Source organism: Amblyraja radiata, chromosome 31, assembly GCF_010909765.2.
Source record: "Amblyraja radiata isolate CabotCenter1 chromosome 31, sAmbRad1.1.pri, whole genome shotgun sequence".
NCBI lineage: Eukaryota > Metazoa > Chordata > Chondrichthyes > Rajiformes > Rajidae > Amblyraja > Amblyraja radiata.
This window is the reverse complement of record NC_045986.1, coordinates 19,277,705-19,298,660: the sequence shown is the minus strand read 5'-3', so window position 1 is coordinate 19,298,660 and position 20,956 is coordinate 19,277,705. Positions and strand designations below refer to the sequence as shown.

The 20,956-nt window shown below is 39.8% G+C and overlaps 1 protein-coding gene across 1 annotated transcript in view; it reads left to right on the top strand.

Annotated features, from left to right (window-relative positions):
• mtor (mechanistic target of rapamycin kinase) overlaps positions 1–20,956 on the top strand; it is a 190,030-nt gene that overhangs the window by 153,911 nt on the left and 15,163 nt on the right. The window contains exons 38-47 of the mRNA XM_033048008.1: positions 6,603–6,720; positions 7,591–7,788; positions 8,350–8,450; positions 11,361–11,457; positions 12,678–12,776; positions 13,866–13,988; positions 15,878–16,060; positions 18,036–18,170; positions 19,076–19,250; positions 20,674–20,809. Of these exons, the coding sequence (XP_032903899.1) occupies positions 6,603–6,720; positions 7,591–7,788; positions 8,350–8,450; positions 11,361–11,457; positions 12,678–12,776; positions 13,866–13,988; positions 15,878–16,060; positions 18,036–18,170; positions 19,076–19,250; positions 20,674–20,809 (1,365 nt within the window). The remainder of the gene's footprint in view (positions 1–6,602; positions 6,721–7,590; positions 7,789–8,349; positions 8,451–11,360; positions 11,458–12,677; positions 12,777–13,865; positions 13,989–15,877; positions 16,061–18,035; positions 18,171–19,075; positions 19,251–20,673; positions 20,810–20,956) is intronic.

The following is a 20,956-nucleotide window of genomic DNA, read 5'->3' as shown; positions in this document are numbered from 1 at the left end:
GCACATAAAACAAACCAAAGAACATTAAAACAAACTTTCAAAATACACTAAAAATAACAAAAAAAGTTGAAAAAACAAACAGGACGTTGGCGAGGCTGCCAATCGTACGGCGTATATATGGGGAGAATATAATTTTTTTATTTTAAAATTCCTACATTAGCCTTTTCTCTGTGTAGAAACAACTCTGGTGAACAACTGCAGGCTACCTTTAATGAGCAAAGCACTCCAGAAACACGAGACTTTTCTAAAAAGTTTATAGAAGATAGACAATGTGACAAAGTCCAGGCTAATATATTTTATTATTATAAAGTAGTATGAATATGCATGAGTTGACTAGTAATTTAAAGTCAACCAAATACAATTCATGTTTATAGAAGTCCTTTGATGTAGTAATCTTAAATTATACACTGAAGGTAATGGTTTTGAATCTCATATAAATTTCAGCCTTATTGGTAAGTCTAATATGTAATTACTTTGCCCTGTGATATGCTGCCAAATGATTCTGTTCATAAAAAAACCTCACAAATGTAAATCCTTTGTGAACTGACACACGACGCAGTTTAGGTTTACGCCTATTATTATAAACGTGTACTGAGGTTCAGTGACAAGCTTTGTTTTGCATGCTATCCAAACAGATCAGATAATACTCTGCATAAATACAATCAAGTCAAACTGATGTACAATAGATAGAGCAAGGGAGAAGATACGGACTGCAAAATGTAGTTCTCAGCATTGAAGCATATCAGTTCCATGGGCAAGGTCCAATGTCCACAATAGGGTAGCAATGAATCGGGCATTAGCCTAGCTAATGGAAGGACTATTCAGAAGTATGATTACAGAGGGGATGAGGCTGGTCCTGAGTCGGGTGCTGTGCACTTTCACACCCAACGCCTGGGCCAGTTCAACGTAGGCTAATTATTGGATATAAAAAATTCCACAGTACTTGTTTGTATCTTTGGAAGGAGTGCTTTTCATTCATCAGCATCGTCCTATAGCTTAATATCCACAGCCGTTTCAGGCAGTGTGTGTCATGTGGTGCAGTTGGTTGTGTAAAATTGTGCTGCTTGATTTCCCTACTGGACAGCATGTTCCATTAGAAGAAGAAATGTTATTCATTGTCACCTAATCAAAACATTTCACATTATAAACACATTGTGTCCATCTAACACCTGACCCCATTATAATTAAATTGCTGTAAAGAAGTTGTTAAAATAATATTACAGCAGATTAATAGTGGCAAATGGGGTTGACATCCCTCTCAAAAAGGCCATGGTTTCCGATGATGCATCACTGTGTCAGTACTTCACTGAAATGTCCGCCTAGACTAGGGATTACATGATTACGACCTGTAACCCTAACTACTTAAAGGAAGTGAGAGCACTTTCAATTAAGACAAACTGGTAGTTTAACAACATAAATAGGATTCAGAGTAAAGCCAACAGCATTAATTTGGTTTCTGGCTGGCTAGTTTCATGCCATGGTAATTGCATGTCATGTTTTTGGAGCCTTTATGTGTCTGAGCTATCGGTGCACAGCCATTGTAGATCTGAAGTTGTGGATCAACCTGACAAGATCTTGCCACATCCACCATTAAACAGGACTGTGACATAATTGTTCGAAAATTTGCGTTTAAAAAGAAAACACGCTTATCTGTGCATTCTGATTTTCATCATATTCAGAGTTTATACTCCCCGTGAAAAGATGTACAGGTTTATAGGTTAATTGGCTTAGTAAAATTGTAAATTGTCCCTAGTTTGGGGTCTCTAAACCAAACTGGATGCTAGAAATCAACAAATATTACAAATATTCATGAGTCAAGAGTATTTGTCAATATGCAGAAAATGGAACTAAGAAATTCTTACTTGCAGCAGCGCAACAGACCTGTAAACACATCACCCATCGATAATGTATTGAACAAAAAAAATTCAATAAACTAAACAAACCCAATATTATTGTAAACTGCCCAAAGTGCTTTGTGTAACCACGACAGTTCATAGTTTAGTTCACTAGTCCAGGCTTGCAATGTTAAATATTTCTCTGTTCACATCTGTGATCCTTCATTTGAATTAAAGCTTTGCCTCTGTTATCCTATTGATGGGTATTACCTGTTCTGCTGAATGTTTCCAATATGCTTATTATATATAACCTATGTGATATATTACACTGCCTCCAGTACTTTAGATTGTGCAAGGGTATTTAAGCATTTTTCAGGAGTTTAATGTGTGGGCAAAAAAAGCATCAATGCCACCAGGAAAATTATTGAATTTGTAAGATGAATTAAAAAGAAAGATCTACAGTTGGTATCTTGGATTAGAAATGGAGAAACTCAAGTAATTGTTGTTGAGTGTTTTGAGAGATCAATTCTGTTTGCTCCGTTATCTAAATCTCGCAGTACCATGCTAAAAAAAAATAGAAAAATGTTATTAATTGTACCTCCATATGGATCCAGTTCATGAAAACCTGGATCGCAGCCAGTGGAAACCGACTGTGAAATAGCTGATTGTCATCAATTGCGTTTTCCAGCTAATTTTCCAATATATGAAATTACATATAACCAGCAGCTGAAATTATCCAGTTTCATTGTGCATGGAAATGGTCGGTCTACACACGCAATCACTTAATAAGTATCTTATTTCTTCAAGAACCAACATTTTAAACTTGAAGTGAATCCTGAAATTTTATAGAGAAATATAATGTTTACAAGTATAGAATCAGACAGTTTTTTAATTTCTTAAGTACACAAACTGTTTTCAAAAATGTTGCCCGCTTACATGTGTTGTTGGGCAGTTCTGCAAGCATATTCCATATTGATATTGGTTCTTATTGTCATGTGTACCGAGGTGCAGTGAAAAACTTACTTGCATATAATCTAGTCCAATCATGCAAAACATGAGTATAATCAAGCCGTACTACAGGTAGTGCAAAGAGAAAAATACCAGAGTGCAGGATTTAGTGTTACAGCCTTATCGTGTTACCGTTAGAGAAAGTGCAATTTAAAAAAATTGCAAGGGCTGCAATGAGGTAGGTTGGTAGATTTTCCCATGTGGCAGTCAGTACCACGAGTATGTTCAGAGCTCATCATGCTCCTAAGCTCAGCAAGCATGTGCAAACTGAGCTTCACTAAATTGTTAATGGTGAGGAAATTGTCATTTTAATTCATCATCCCTCTCCCACTCTGGCCGTCTGCCTGTGGCCTCCTGCACTTTTGCAAAGAGGTCTAGCACTACCTTGTTGCGCTCATTAATTATTTCTCCACAGATGCTGGCTGACCTCTGAGTGATTTCTAACATTTCCTGGTTTGTTTCGACTTTCCAACACCTGCATTTAAAAATAAATTTAATCCAACGTACCCACTCATTCACATTTATCTTAGTACCTGAGGTCAAGCAGCACAATGCTGACCAAAGATCCAGGATCTTTGATGTTGACTGGGATTTACCTTGGGTTGGAGGTTAGCATTGTTGAATGATGCTCCGTTTGTTTGTTTACTTGTTTAGCCCAGGAAAGAGATTATCCAGATAGTTTTACAATTCTAACTGCAGACAGCCTTTGAATCCAACACATTGAGCCTGATTGTGTATTCATCCTGAAGCCACACTAACCGGCAACAGGCACTACAGACCCACATTATTTAATGGCACTTGGTGTTGTTACAGTCCCATGAAACAGAGCGGCTTCAAAACACTGTTAACCTGCCCCACCCTCAGATGGTTAATAGCTTCTCAGCTCATGAATGTCATTTCAACTCTAAATGTTTTGAATAACCAGAGATATTTAAAAGTAAGTCAAAACTAATTTTAGTAATTTAAAGAATTAAACATTATTTCAAATTTAAGAGCACACAATTTCTGGAGCAAATTGTTAAAATGCACTGTTAATTTGAAATAATGAAAAACGGCAAACCATTTAATTTATCTTCAACATCAGAGTCACTGGCTCCATCCAAATAATAAAGATGTTATAAGATGTAATAAAAAGGAACTGCAGATGCTGGTGTCATACCAAAGAAAGACACAAAATGCTCGAATAACTCAGCGGGTCAGGCAGCATCTCTGGAGGAAATGGATAGGTTACATTTTGGGTCTAAAGAAGTGTCCTGACCCGACACGTCACCTATCCATTTTCTCCATTGATGCTGCCTGACCCACTGAGATATTCCAGCATTTTGTGGCTTAGGAATGAGCAAGAGCTTGATAAACCTGAGGGGCCAGATATGAAGTGCCTGGCAGCTGAGTAAATCTGAAATTACCAGATCCAGTGGCAGGATCTGCATCTGACCTCTGGCATGTTCTGGACATCTGTGCTGCACTGTACAAATGTAAAAACGTGGTACCACAGATTGAAACCTCTGCCCAAAACATGGCACAATTTAACCTATTAGCCACAAGATATTCTTTAGTCTGTGGTTGGAGTATTGCGGTTCCTATCTTAACCGTCATCCAACAAACAGATGCAACGTGTCTCCAATGATTCTTGCCAACATCCACCATACTGTCAGGTTGCATTACATTTTGGTTTGAGAACGGGGCTGCCCAAGAAATCGCAGAGATGTGGATGTAGCCCAGTTCATCACGCAGACCAGACTCCCCACCATTGACTTCAACTACACTTCATGCTGCCTCAGAAAGGTAGCCAATGTAATCAAAGACTTGCTTCATCCCGGTCACTCCCTCTCCTCCCTGCCCCTATCGGGTAGAAGATACAGAAGCTTGAAGACACGCACCACCAGACTCGGGAACAGCTTCTTCCCCTCTGATATCGGGCTTCTGAACAGTCCTTCTATAAGCTGCGATACTGTCCAATTCACTATCCCATTATGGACATTGAACTTTGTGTATGGAACTGGTGCATTACCGTGCTGAGAACTATATTCTGTACTCTGCGTCATTCCCTTCATTCTACCTATCCTACTTGAGTTTGGCCCGATTGTATTTATAGAAACATAGAAACATAGAAATTAGGTGCAGGAGTAGGCCATTCGGCCCTTCGAGCCTGCACCGCCATTCAATATGATCAGTATCCCGTACCTGCCTTCTCTCCATACCCTCTGATCCCCTTAGCCACAAGGGCCACATCTAACTCCCTCTTAAATATAGCCAATTAACTGGCCTCGACTACCCTCTGTGGCAGGGAGTTCCAGAGATTCACCACTCTCTGTGTGAAAAAAGTTCTTCTCATCTCGGTTTTAAAGGATTTCCCCCTTATCCTTAAGCTGTGACCCCTTGTCCTGGACTTCCCCAACATCGGGAGCAATCTTCCTGCATCTAGCCTGTCCAACCCCTTAAGAATTTTGTAAGTTTCTATAAGATCCCCTCTCAATCTCCTAAATTCTAGAGAGTATAAACCAAGTCTATCCAGTCTTTCTTCATAAGACAGTCCTGACATCCCAGGAATCAGTCTGGTGAACCTTCTCTGCACTCCCTCTATGGCAATAATATCCTTCCTCAGATTTGGAGACCAAAACTGTACGCAATACTCCAGGTGTGGTCTCACCAAGACCCTGTATGTATCGTATTATCTTATTTGATTGGCTGGCACGTGGAACAAAGTTTTTCACTACTTTGGTATATGTTACAATCATAAAACCTAAAACCTGCCCAGCAGATTATAGGAATTGATTTACAGTGAGACAACACATGCTAGTCATATTTTCTCCCTTTTGTTAATAGTTATCAAATGTCTCTCCATTCACGAGTTGCGTGCCAGTCAAATTGATGGGATTACCTAGTTTTCATGTAATGGGATTTAGTGCTTTGAGGAGAATAACTTTTCTATATATCTGCACCTGGTGCCCGCCACACACCTGTAACTCTGAATCCAAAGCATAATTTAGTCTTGGAATTTCTTGAATAGTTTTCTAAATTAAAAGTGTTTAAAGCAGCCCTGTGCTTTAATTGGAAGATTTTAAATGCTCTGTGATGTGAGTCATTAATGTTTGCATTTTGGCTTTTTCAATGACTGCTCACCTAGAAGTTGAGAACATGCTCTAACCTGCTTTACTTTGTAGCCATTTATTTATTTATCTTTTTATCTTTTTGTTGTTCAGTATTCTATTGCCTATTAGAAACCTAATGTAGTGAAAATCATTTATTCCAGCCCTACACTCAGTTTGCAAATCTTCTGGCATTGTGAAGCAATAGACTACAATAGAGCAGTATTGGGTTCTCAGCTCAGTATTACTTGACAACACTGCTCAAAAATGTGTTAAAAATGTATTCTCTGCTCTTGTGATCTACTTTTACATCTCCTGTGCTTAAATTGCTAGAAGTTGTAGTGTTTGTTTGAATTTCATTTCTGAGGGTTAAGAGTAATAGGGGTTTAGGTGTTGTGTTATGGGGAGAAGGCAGGAGAATGGGGTTGTGAGGGAGGGATAGATCTGCCATGATTGCATGGCGGATTAGACTTGATGGGCCAAATGGCCTAATTCTGCTCCGAAAACATGAACTCATGAACTAATGAACGTTTTCTCATAGCTGTCAATGGAGTGAATGAAATGGAGGCAAAAAAATAAATGCTATGAAGTCAGATTTAAAATAAATACTCCCAGATTTATTATATTTTAATAGTAAAATTCATAGTAAATAGCAACTGTTTGTTTGCAGGTGTTTCTTGAAGCTGGGAGAATGGCAGCTAAACTTGCAGGGAATTAATGAGAGCACAATTCCCAAGGTCCTTCAGTATTACAGTGCTGCCACAGAGCATGACCGAAACTGGTACAAGGTGAGCTCAAACCTAGCCTTAAGCATTTTGCTTTGTGAGCCGATGGAATAATTAGATCACCTTTTGTATAATGTGTACCACCTGCATGCACATTCTTGCTGTGAAAGTTTTAAATCATACTTTTCTGTCATCAGTTTTCCCTGTGCCCTGAGCTGGGAGCTGTAAAACCGTTTCGCTTTCTTCCAGCCATTGCCAATAGACCCCTGCTAAAAGGCGAGGACATGTGAATGTCTGGTATGGGCATTGATAAAGCAACTTTTGACATTGGTCATCTAATCTCACAGTAGAATGTTCCTTGGATTGGAGTTGAAGAGTTGAGGAGCCCTGCCAGACTCTGATACTCAGGGTGTGAGTTCATAGTGGGAGTGGTAGAGGAGGGGAGAAGGTTATGAGAAAGGATGTTTTTTTATTACTTTTCCTAAGCTACACAAGAGGCTCTTCAGCCCATTAAATCAACACTGGCTCCCATCAGAGCAAATGATCAAACCCCCTTGACCCAACATTTGCTTTTGTGGCCCTGTGACATGTTCTCTCTCATTAGCCCTTTGGTTTTTTTTTGACATTTGTTTACACTGATGAGTAATTTACAGACACCAATTATCCGACCAAAAGATTTCTGAAACCAGGGCACCGGGTGTGGGTGGGTTGGGGGAAGGGGGGGGCGGTGGGCAGTGGTGTGGTGGAATAGCTACATTTCACAGGAGGATCGAACCAGGAAATCTACAGCCATAAGCCAATAGTATTAACCACTGTGTCTCCACACTCAGCTTACGTACATATACCTTGATCTCAAAGGGGCCAAATTGCATATGGATTGTTGATTATTTTTTAAGAATTCAAAGGGTCATTCCTACTGTTCTTCATCTTTAGGCATGGCATGCCTGGGCAGTGATGAATTTTGAAGCTGTTCTTCATTACAAGCATCAGAACCAAACACGCGACAAGAAGAAGAAGATTAGGCACGCCAGCGGAGCCAGTGTCACGAGCGAGGCCAGTAATAGTGAGAGTGAGGGCGACAGCAATGAAAACAGCCCTGTACTGTCACCGATACAGAAGAAAGTCAATGAGGTAAATTACTCCTGCTGAATTACTCCAGCACTTTGTATCTTTTTTTTGTAAACCAGCATCTGCAATTCCTAGATTTTGGTAAATAAAGTGTACAGCATACTTGCCTTTAACAGACGGGGCGTTTGGTATAAAAGTTGGGAAGTCATCTTGCAGATCTATAACTTAGCTTTTGTTACATTTTGAGTATTGCGTCCGGTTCTGATTGCCCCATTACAGGAAGAATGTGGAGACTCCCAGTGCTCGAGGGCATAATTGAGGTAAAAAGGGGGGGGGGGAAAGGAGATTTGCAAGGTGTTTTTCTTTACACACCGTAGGATAGATGTGAGCTCTAGCTGCCTAGAGCATGGGATGCTGCCCGACCCGCTGAGTTCCTCTTATCACTTTGTGTTTTGCTTGTAAATAATTATTTTGGTATAAGATGGATGGAAGCTATTATAGTGTGGAGAATTTAAATATTATCATTTGAACATTGCAATGGCGTATTTTTCCTCTATTTGGCGATATTTATGCCTATTAGCTGGTACTTAGTGTACTGTAAATATTCTCTATGCATTCGTATAGGAGCTATCAAAAACATTGCTGCTGTACACAGTGCCTGCTGTCCAGGGTTTCTTCCGCTCCATTGCCCTCTCAAGAGGAAACAACTTGCAGGATACACTCAGGTAGGATGTTGCAGCATATGTGTTAAAATGCGACTGTGAAACGCAGAACAGAGACTTTCAACAAAGATTTTCAAATGCAAAGTGTTGGAATCACATACTTTTGAAGTATAACCTCAACTTTTATCCGTATTCTACTCTTGTGTTTGTTCTCCCTTCCATTTTTTAAATTTTTAGTGTAACTGTATAATTATTTTTCAGCAAGTTGCTTATGAGCAACTATCAGAACTGAAGGATAATTGAAAAGAGACATTTCAGGTTTTCTCTTATAATCTCATCCCGGTGATATAGGCTGTAGGTTACACCTATGTTCTATCCAAACTAGGCAATCTCAAACAAAATTAGCGAACAAGCAGCACAGCAGTTATAGCAGCATAAGGTTAGCAAGGTTAAAAGGCGGTTAAACAAATTTCTCCTTGTCTCTACTAGTCGTCTGAATGGACTGTAAGTGAAGATGAACATTGGATGAGAAAAGAATTAGGCTTTTGGTTATGATCTGGACTAGATAAAATAACACATTGTTAGTTGGTGAAGTACCAAAGGACTGACTGGGTTTCAATGGTCATAAAGTGGAGAGGTAATGTTGGGACTGTTAAATTGCAAATTTATATTGAGATTCAGAATAAATCTAAATAAAACATCTGATTTGCAAGTGAGCATCTCAAATCTGTTGGGGGTTTTTTTGTTGTTGATATTACTGTCATTAACACCCATAACAAATCTTCATAATTCATTTACAACATCAGTACAATTAGGACCCTTTGTTCCCCACAGAAACCCTTTGTTCTCATATGATTTGCCCACATCTTACAGTTGTTGCCTGCACCGTTGATAGAAACCATTCCAAGCTGTCAGTTCCTTTAACAAGTTTTCAACAGCTTGACCGAATCTTGCAAATGAGTCTTTGGCCATATAGTTTACAAAAATTATTTCAGTACTTTTCTCCATTGCAAAGAAGTTTTAAAAAATCACTGCAAAGATTAGATAAACAAACATGAGTTTGATTATCTTGCTAGAAAAACACTTTGTGCTGACACCAGGTGAGCATATGTTCCATGTTTAGTTGAAGATACATTCACTGGACTTTTCATAGCTGATCGTGCTGAAATAGGAATAATATTGTGAAACTTTGAAACCTGTCCAAGTTCAGGAGTGCATATACTTTTCCTGTCGTAAATGAGAGTAATTGGAGAGAGCTGGCCATCCATGCTGGAGGTATTGTATAATGGAGCCTTGTATCAGAGAAGAAGGAGCATTTGAAGAGTCTGAAGATCGGTCCCGATCTAAAACATTGCCTGTCCATTCCCTCCCCAGATGTAGCCTGACCCACTGAGTTTCTCCAGCACTCTGTGTTTTGCTTAATATTCCATCATCTATAGATTTTGTTGTGTCTCTATGTATCAGAGATTTTAGCAGTTCGCTTGTTCTTTGAAACTCCAATATTCCACTCTATAGTTTAGAATGATCGCCTTTTTTCCTGCTTTCTGTTTTAACATTTAAAGTTCAAGGTTTTATGAGACCTAGTGACCTCCCAATAGTTCAGTTGAGAACAGTTCATCGATTCTCTAAATGTAATTGACTTTAACCATTTATAAAGAAGTTTTACCATTGTAAACACATTTCTAAATTGGAATTTTAAAGATGTATTATTTTGTGTGTTGCTAATGTACACTGCTTTGTTTAAGGCAGATGGATTACTTAATTCCTTTACCAAAATACAGGATAAAACAAAATATCAACACTGCTACCTCACCCGCTAAATTTCTCCAGCATTTTTGTCTACCTTCCATTTTCCAGCATCTGCAGTTCCTTCTTAAATATAATATCAACACCGATGACTATGAAACAATGTGCTTTGGGGAAGAACATCTCCAGGCCTTGCCTCATATGCAATCCCAGACTCAAATCATTTAATTGGACCTTAACTATCCTCTGCACAAACCACTTGTTTCAATGGCAATAGGAAAGGCAATAAATGTGGGGCTGGGTAATGATGCCCAGTCATGCTGGTTATATTATCTGGTAAATCGTGGTGGCATGAATAAACATTTGTAAGATGATTAAAAAAAATTTAAAAAAAGAACAAATGTTGGAGTTCAAGCAGGTTTGAGATGATTTGATTGTCAATATTTTAAATAATATGCATAAGATTGTTTAGAAATTAATTATTGTAGCAATATACCAATGTATCCTCTGTGATCTTCCAAATGACACTGTCAGTGTGCAATTTTGCTTTATGTTACCATCCTCAATAGTTTCTGGATTTTGATATTATCTAAATGTATTTTGTGCCAGTTTCATAGAGTCTTACATTTTGGAGACAGTCATAGAGTCATACAATGTGTAAGAAGGAACTGCAGATGCTAGTTTACACCAGATAGACACAAAATGCTGGAGTAACCCTGTATATCAGGCTACATCCCTGGAGAAATTCTCTGGAGCATTCTCTAGAGATGCTGCCTGGCCCGCTGAGTTACTACAACATTTTGTGTCTATCGAAAGAGCCATATCGCATGGAAACAGGCCCTTCGGCCAACTTCCCCACATCACCCAAGACGACCCATGTGTCCATGTACCTGTCCAAATGTCTTTTGAATGTTGGGATCGTACCTGCCTCAACTACCCCCTCTACAGTCAGCAGAGAAAACTTTCTTCCCACAAATCTACTGGGTTTGAGCCTAAAATCTAAAGGCTGACCATTAATATAATGCGCTACCTCTTCACAACAAATGGTCATAGAATTGTAACATTTATGACACAGGAGGACATTCAACTCATTATGTTCGTGCTGGTCAAAATAAATGTTCTGCAGCATAATTCCACCTTTTAGCAGTTGTCCCTTTAATTGTATCTGGTGGTAAGTTTACAAAGTAATGCATTTCAGCTGCAATTAACATCTCTTCCTTTTTATAGAGTTCTAACTCTGTGGTTTGATTATGGACATTGGCCTGATGTAAACGAAGCACTGGTTGAGGGGATCAAAACGATTCAGATTGATACCTGGCTACAGGTACACAAGACGTTTATGACGCTGGCAGTGGGATACATTGCTTTCATCAACTTGTACCTCAGTAAAATAACACTTCACTTTATAAGTGCGCATAGTTTTTTGTGGCCGAGAATGAAAATGTTATAAATGCCCAGCCCAATCCAATAACACCCGAGGAATATAAATGTGTTTCCATTGGAAACGCCAACATATCCTTCACTTTGCACAACCTGCTGGCCCAGCACTTGTGATCTGTTGATGAAACAAACTTAATTAAATTGTCATTTTAATCTGATTATTTTCTTTTTACTTGTTCGGCATTTGCAAGTGCACACACTGCTATCATCCAGCTGCACAACCTAATCCCTGTGACAAATAAAACATGCAGGAAGATGGGTATCAATAATGAAATATGATACATCACACAGAAGAGCAAACTTACATTTTTTTGGAGGGGAATAGGGTGGGTGCTTTGTATCAGTAATGGTGATTTTCATATGAATGTCTGCCAGTACCAGAGCTGTAGGATTTCTGCACTGCACCATCCAGGCTTTGAGTATGGGTTGCGTATGGGAATTCACAATTCAGAGTAGCACCACCAAAACTTAATGATGTCATGGACAGAGGAACCATATAGTACTAGATTATTTTTTTGTTTAGTTCAGAGATACAGCACGGAAACAGGCCTCTCAGCTCACCGAACACGCGCCGACCGCAATCCCAGCACACTAACAATATCCTGCTCGCACTAGAGACAATTTACAATTTCACCAAACCAATTAGCCTACAAACCTGTACCTCTTTGGAGTGTGGGAGGAAGCCAGAGCACCTGGAAAAAACCCACGCAGGTCACTGACAAACTCCATACAGGCATCACTCATAGTCAGGATCAAATCCGGGTCTCTGGCGCTGTAAGGCAGCAACTTGACCGCTGCACCACCATGCCGTCCTTATATATCATGATATAAAATAAATCATATTAAGGTTTTGCATTTAATTCTCTGCATTGATTATTCTGCTGGAAAGTGCCCAAATATATTTTGATTGAAGTCAGCAACTCATTTCTGGCGTTACCAGGTTTTCCAGTACACTCACTAGCTGCATCCCAGTAGCAGAAGGCAACTTCGGAAGAGGGAATTAAAGGTGGGCAAGGATGGAGGAGGGAAATTGTGTTTGTAATGAAGTTACAAATCTTTATATCTTACTCATTTTTTTTTTTGTACCTTTATAACTTTCTATAGGTAATTCCCCAGCTCATTGCAAGGATTGACACTCCCCGTGCATTAGTGGGGCGACTTATACATCAACTCCTGACAGACATTGGCAGATACCATCCCCAGGTAATCAAAGAAACTGTTATTTCCTTTCCAAACAACATCTGCCCATGGCCGTCTACGGACATTTCATTAAATGTGTCCGATAGCAAATGGTATTTAAAAATAGTAAACTATATTATTGTCAGTGCACCTCGTGCATCTTAACAATATAGTTAACACATTATAAACTAAAATCCAGGTTTATATATTTATGATTGTCTATTTATATGCATCATTAGCCTTGCTCAAAGGCTAATGTCCGTGAAGAAATTCACTAACCAGTTTCACACTATCCATCTGAAGAAGGGTCTCGACCCGAAACGTCACCCATTCTTTCTCTCCAGACATGCTGCCTGTCCTGCTGAGTTACTCCAGCATTTTGTGTCTCTCTTTGGTGTAAACCAGCATCTGCATTTCTTTCCTGCACATTAATTTTGTTTTGTTTGGTTTAGTTGAGAGATACAGCACGGAAACTTTCCCTTCGGCCCACAGTGTCCGCACCAACCAGCGATCGCCCGCACATTAACACTATCCTACCTATGCACACCGGGGATAATTTACAATCTTTTTTACCAAAGCCAATTAACCTACAAACTTGTACGTCTCTGGAGTGTGGGAGGAAACCGGAGCACCCGGGGAAATCCCAAACAGGTCACAGGGAGAAAGTACAAACTCCATGCAGACAGCACCCGTCGTCAGGATCGAACCCTGGTCTCTGGCACGGCGACTCTATAGCAGCCCCACTGTGTCGCCCACCCGGGCCTTTTGTCTTGAAGTTGTAAAAACATCTCCTCAATTCATAGGTAGACAAAAATGCTGGAGAAACGCAGCGGGTGAGGCAGGATCTATGGAGCGAAGGAATAGGTGATGTTTCGGGTCGAGACCCTTCTCCAGACTTATGCATGATCAATTAGCAACAGGGATTTGCACTCTTAACTCCTTATCAATGGAAAAGATCATTCTGTTTTTATATGTTTTTACATTAACCCCAAACCAAATGAGAATCATTCCCTGCCTCTTTCTAGCATGTGCCGCATTGTGTGAAGGTTACAATTTTCCTCTTTACATTTTAACTTGGTGCATTTAATGATGTGTCCTTTTCTGAAACCGTAGGCATTAATTTACCCACTTACCGTGGCATCCAAGTCCACTACACCTGCTCGACACAGTGCTGCCAACAAGATCCTGAAGAACATGTGTGAGCATTGCAACACGCTTGTGCAACAGGCTATGATGGTGAGCGGATCCTGCAACCTAATCAGTGGCATTTCAGAGTGAAAATCTATTTGTGTTTGCTTTCCTTCATTGCCTTTCAAAGACAGTTTCACAAAATTGGTAAATTGTGCACAAGTTCTTTTTTTAAAACTCAAGGGAGCATATCAAAGCCAAAAAGGTGGTACATCAAGGTTTTTCTTTACTACTACATATCGCTTTAGAATGTTATGTTTTGATGAGCAGTACTAATGTATTTTATTTTTCCTGTAGTATCCTTAAGGCTCTGGCATCTTTAATTAATTTTCATTGTAATTGGACGTCTCTGTGCTGTCTTTGAAATGTTTGTAATATATTATGAATTATTCGGTGTTTTCTGTAATTGATCAAATGTCCCAAGATCCGAGCAAAGAAAAACATGTTTTTATTACATGTTAAGTTCAGGTCCATAAGGCCAATTTTAAATTGACAGAACAATATTAGTTTAGAGATACGGCATAGAAACAGGCCCTTCAGCCCACCAAGTCCTCACTCCATACACTGGTTCCATCCTACACGCAAGGGACTGCACAGTGGCCAATTAACCTACAAACCTGCACGTCTTGGGAATGTAGGAAGAAACCGGAGTACCTGGAGAAAACCCATACGGGTCACACAGAGAACGTACAAACTCCACACAGACAGCATCTGTAGTCAGGATCGAATCCGGATCTCTGGTGCTGTAAGGCAGCAACTCTACCGGTGCACCACCGTACAGCTATGATATTGTTATTTGTAGAAGAAGCCTTGTCCAAAAACTGATACGACAAAAAAAGGCTTTTTGGCAGTACATAATATACTAAATTAATTTCCTGCTAAGAAATAATTTACAGAAACTAATGTTCAATAATTGGGTATATTTTACTGCAACTAAATAACACATTGGTGAGACTGCATCTCGAATATTATGCACAGTTACATAGAAAGGATACTCATCCCATAAAAAAGAGTGCAGTAAAGATTCAATAGAGTGGATTTATTATTTGTAAATTGATTAGACTATGCTTGTGTTCTCTGGGATTTTGAAGAATAAGAGTAACAAAATTTGTACATGTTTTGACCGGCTGAATGTAGAGTGGATGTTTCCCTTGGCCAAGGAGTCTAAAAGCAGGGGTCACAGTTCTAGTATGAGGAACAGGCTATTTAGGACCAGCACACCACAAAACTTCACACACAACGTGGTAAATCTTTGGGGATATTTTATTCCGGAGGTTGTGTAGACACGATCTTCAAAATAGTCTGATAGATTTCTGCATATTCAGGAAATTGCGAGACATTGGGATGATGAGGGAAAGTGGTGTTGCGATGTGATGTGCGGTAGGCACGGTGGTGCAGCGGTAGAGTTGCTGCCTTACAGCGCTTGCAGTGCCAGAAACCCGGGGTCGATCCCGACCACGGGTGCTGTCTGTACGGAGTTTGTACATTCACCCTACATGGGTTTTCTCAGAAATTTTTGGTTTCCTCCAACATTCCAAAGACGTGCAGGTTTGTAGGTTAATTGGCTTGGTATAAGTGTAAAATTGTCCCTAGTGTGGGCAGAGTAGTGTTAATGTGCGGGGATCACTGGTCGGTGCAGACTCGGTGGGCCGAAGGGCCTGTTTTCGCGCTGTATCTCTAAAACTATAACTAAAGATAGAAGCTCGGCTATGGCGTGGATGAGTGGCAAATGACCTTGTAGGGTTCTTGATTCTTATGTCCTTGTATGTTCGTGAAGTTTTATAAATTTCTGTACAGGATATGTGCCTAAAGATGAATACCATGCAATTCTCCAACATACATTATTTACTAGTTTTAAATATGATTGATTCCACTGATGGTATTTGTACCTGTGCAGCACCAGCAGCGTTTGAAAAACTACTTGTTTTGTATTTCAGGTGAGTGAGGAACTTATTCGAGTTGCCATTCTGTGGCATGAAATGTGGCATGAAGGCTTGGAGGAAGCATCGAGACTTTACTTTGGAGAGAGAAATGTTAAAGGAATGTTTGCCGTTCTTGAGCCTTTGCATGCCATGATGGAACGGGGTCCACAAACCCTCAAGGAAACCTCCTTCAACCAGGTACTGGCCAAACTATAACTGGACTACTTTGTTGAGCAATATGTACTGGACTTCGAGTTCCGTTACTGTTCTGTTCCAAATTCTCCGATCAACAGCATTGCAGAGAGGCGTGTCGTGTATGTGGACACGTCGCCTCCTGCAGGTTGAAGTACAAATCATTCAGCTTTCTCCCACTCCAACAGGAAGAGGCAAAAACATTCCTCAGCATCTATTCCACTATCCTTTTTAAAGTTATTATATTTTGTTAAACAAATGCAAGTCATTTCTGCATTTTGGGTACATTATTCAAAACCATTAAATATTAACTGTGTGTAACTTTAAATACTCATACTTTAACTTCCTTGATTAGCAAGGGTAGAAGGATTCTTTCTGTCTTGGCACGTGTACCTAGGTACAGTGAAATGCTTTGTTTTGCATACAACCCAGTAAAATCATACAGCAGACCTCACCTGGGTAGCACACAAGAGTTGTCACGTTTCTGGAGCCGACAAAGTTACAATAGTTCACTGAACAGTTTTATTAGAAAAAGAGAAATTGTGCTTTTTAAATAATGAAAGAATACATAAGTACATGCATGATGGCATTCTGTGTGCAAAATGCAATGCAAGTACCATAAAATGTTTCCAAAGCAAGAAAGCTGTGAGCCAGTTGTAGTTTAGGGAGCAACCTCTTTACATTTAGCCTGGGTAACCTGCCATCTAGTGGAGTATATGTTAACTTGTTTTTAAAAAAAAGTTAATTCTTTTAAATTATTTGGAATAGACAATAGGTGCAGGAGTAGGCCATTCTGCCCTTAGAGCCAGCAATTCAATGTGATCATGGTTGATCATTCGCAATCAGTACCCCGTTCCTGCCTTAACATGGGGCTGTGCATGAGTTGAAGGAAAGTCTACAAGAATTGTTCCAATTTAAATATAAAATGTTACTTTTTTGATACATGAAAGTTAAGAATAGTTTCAGAGATATTTGAACTTTAAACATTAATTCTGTTTCTCTTTCCACCAACATGGCCTGACTTACTGAATGTTTTTGGCATTTTCTGATTTTATTTCAGATCTCTGGCAACTTAACCTCCCAAGTACTTCCACAATTTTCTCTTTTTATTTCAGATTTCAAGTATCTACAGTTCTTTGCTTTTCATTCCATTTAATGAATGAATGCTGTTTCATTCTGTTCTCATAATGTCCTTTGACAATGCTGAACATTTTCTAGTATAGCACAACATTCCAGTTGCACTTTGAAATGATGCTCTTATATGTTCAAAATATCCTCTGCAGTTCAATGAACAAGTGGATACATGGATAACAGGTTTGGAAGGATATGGACCAAATGTGGGCAGGTGGGACTAGTGTAGCTGGGACCTGTTGGCCAGTGTGGGCAAGTTGGGCTGAAGGGCCTGTTTCCACATAGTGTCACTCTATGATTCTATTACTCAGTATTTTTTTAAACTTTCAAAAAAGACGTAATTAATGGAAATCTTTTCCATCGTAAATATCTGAATAACTATAAAGCTATTATTTTATTTACACCTGGAGTACCTCTAAGGGACAGAAGGCTTTATTGTAAATGAAGATGTTTAGCAAAAATATCCATTCTTAGTTTTAGTTTTTAGTTTTAGAGATACTACATGGAAACAGACCCTTCGGCCCACCAAGTGCGAACCAACTAGCGATCCCCGCACACTAGTTCTATAAACACACTAGGGACAATTTACAGCAATCAATTAACCCACAAACCTGCATGTATTTGAAACGTGGGAGGAAACTGAAGCACCTGGAGAAAACCCACACGGTCGCAGGAAGAACATATAAACTCCGTACAGACAGCAGCTGCAGTCAGGATTAAACACGGATCTCTGGCATTGAGAGGCAGCAACTCTACTGCTGTGCCACTGAGCCACCCTCGAACCATTGTTGGTTGAGTATTGTTTTAATTGCCATGTATCTGACTAAACTGACGATGCTTGTTTCGACAGGCATACGGCAGGGATTTAATGGAGGCTCAGGAATGGTGTAGAAAGTACATGAGGTCTGGAAATGTCAAAGACCTCACTCAAGCGTGGGACCTGTACTATCACGTGTTCCGACGCATTTCAAAACAGCTGCCCCAGGTGGGTTCTGGTTTCTAAGAAAAAATACTACCTTTGTGTTCTTGTACGAAGCATGACTTGTAAACATATTTGTTGCAGTGACATTTGTTGAGCACCTGTGCATGCTAAAGGGTATTTACACCTCAGGAATGGCTGTGAATTGAACCAGAAAATTAGTGCGTTGTAGTAATCGAATGACGTCAAATGTAACAGCAGGTTTCATAGATCAATATTCAGACAACTTTCAAAAGTATGGTAACTTTGCGATTGTTCACTGAAGAATTGGCCTTTTATTTATGTTTTTGCCAATGTCATGGGCAATAAAAACAGTCCATGATTCTAATGAAATCGCAACAAGAAGGCTGAAAGTGGCATTAAACTGGAAAGGGTGCAAAAAGGATTCACAAGGATGTTACAGGGACGGGAGGATTTGAGTTACAAGGATGGTTAGGACAATGTTGCCTGGAGCTGGGGAGGCTGAGGGATGATCTTGCAGAGGCATATAACATCATAAGGGTGTGGAGAGAAGATGAATAGACACAGTCATTTCTCCAGGGTAGGGAAGTATTAAACTGAAGGGCGTAGGTTTAAGGTGCATTCCTTGTAAACCACTCTGCACCCTTTTTGATTCAGTAAACCACCCTGGTTTAACTTCACATTGGCCTTGGTTAGCATATTTTTTAAATTAAATTAATGGTGGAGGCCGCATTTCCTACTTGCGTACTGCTCGCGTTAGGAACAGTTCTCTGGAACAGAGCCCTGTTGTAGCCTGCGTAAACACTGCCAGACAATTGATAGTTCCGGTACTTTTACGATAAGGCGCAAGCATAAAACTTTATGATGGGGGAAAGAACCCATTGCACGCATTTAATTATATAATTACTTATTGATCATTGAAATGATCTGCACTTCATATTTCCATCTAGCTCACCTCCCTGGAACTCCAGTATGTGTCACCTAAACTACTGATGTGTCGTGATTTAGAATTGGCTGTACCAGGTACCTATGATCCGAATCAGCCGATCATCCGGATTCAATCAATTGCTCCTTCCCTTCAGGTGATAACATCTAAACAACGGCCAAGGAAGCTGACCATCATGGGTAAGAACAACATGCTTTCCAAATTGCCAGTTTTTAATTAGCTTCTCTATTTCTTTCTCAGAGCAGGATCTCAAATGGAAAGCAACTAGATACTATCCGGTTTCTGGTATTTTACTTTTCATTGAGAATACGGAATGAAGATGTGAACACTAAGACTTTTTAAAGACGAATGAATATAACAAGGGAGAACGCGGCCTCTGAACTCAACATAAAGCAGCAGCAAATTTCTGGGACCAAATGTGCCATAATGAACAATTTGAAACTCTATTAACATCTTGAAGTTTTGGTTATATGGTATACAAGGGAGTTCCAATGATATTTTACAGCTGTCATGTGGGTATGCCAAAGCTCAGGGAAATCTTCCTATAAAAGGCAACCCAGCTTACGGGCAATGAAAGTTGTTGAAGGGCATGCATCTCCCGTCCCCATCTATCCTACCAATTGCTACCTTTCCCATAGAGTCATAGAGCTATGGAACATGGAAATGGGCCCGACGGCCCAAAGCCAGTCCCACATGCCTGCATTTGGCCCATAGCCCTCTAAATCAATCTTCTTATCCATATATCTGCCCAAATGACTTTTAGTTGGTGTTGTATCCTCTTCTAATAGCTTCCTCTGGCAGATCTTTTCAGATATAAACTCTCTTCTGTGGAAAAACTTGCCCTTGAGGTCCTTAAATCTTTCCCTTCTCACCTTAGCCTATGTCCTGTAATTTTGGAATCCTATACCCGGGGAAAAAGACTGCGTGTTCACTTTATCCCTGCCTGTCTTGCATTTGTACAGTTCAATAAGGTTACTCCTCAGCTTCCCATGCATTAAGAAAAGAGCTCTCTCCCGTTAACTTAGGCCCACAACTCCCAAGTAGCATCCTAGTATCCAAGTGGCATCCTGGTAAATCTCTTCAGCATCCTTTCCATCTTAATGACATTCTTCCACCATGATCTCTGACCTTGCCCTAGGTAATCATGGCCAACCCTACTGACATCTGAATCATTATTATTTTCCCTTCCCCCTGTGGTGCCGTTTTAACCCAGTTGCTAGGCAGGAAATAGAAACAGGTACATGTACTTAATCCGCATGATCTCCACCTACCCTTCGGGAGTTAATTCCTTCCTTTACTTTCACTGGAATGCACTAAGCAAAGCAAATCAAACCTTGAAGTCTTAATTTAAACAAAAGGGAGAAATAAATTGTGCAGCTGTTGATGGATTTTTTTCTCGTAACTGACTGAACCAGATTATGGAAGTCAGTCAGAAGTGATGTCATTATGAGGTGCGCCATGTTGCACAATGTAACAGGAGGAAGGCTTTGTCCAAATTGACAACAAGTTTGATTCCTGTTGCTCTTCAAACCTGATAAAGTTTTGCGGCAGTTTTTTTTCCCCCAAATCAAATTTAATAATATTTTATCTGATTCCCTGTAGGAAGTAACGGCCATGAATTCATGTTCTTGCTGAAGGGTCATGAAGACCTGCGTCAGGATGAGAGGGTGATGCAACTATTTGGATTGGTGAATACCTTACTCGCCAATGACCCAGCCTCTCTGCGGAAGAACCTCGGGTATTGTCATGTTTCGTTATCGAAAACCAGTACTCATTGTATTCAGTTTACAGTTTTCCTTCCATTTCAACTATTCCAGTTATTTAATTGAAGAGTAAGTAAATTGATTACAGTATAGTGCTTTTGAAGCCATAATCACAATAGACC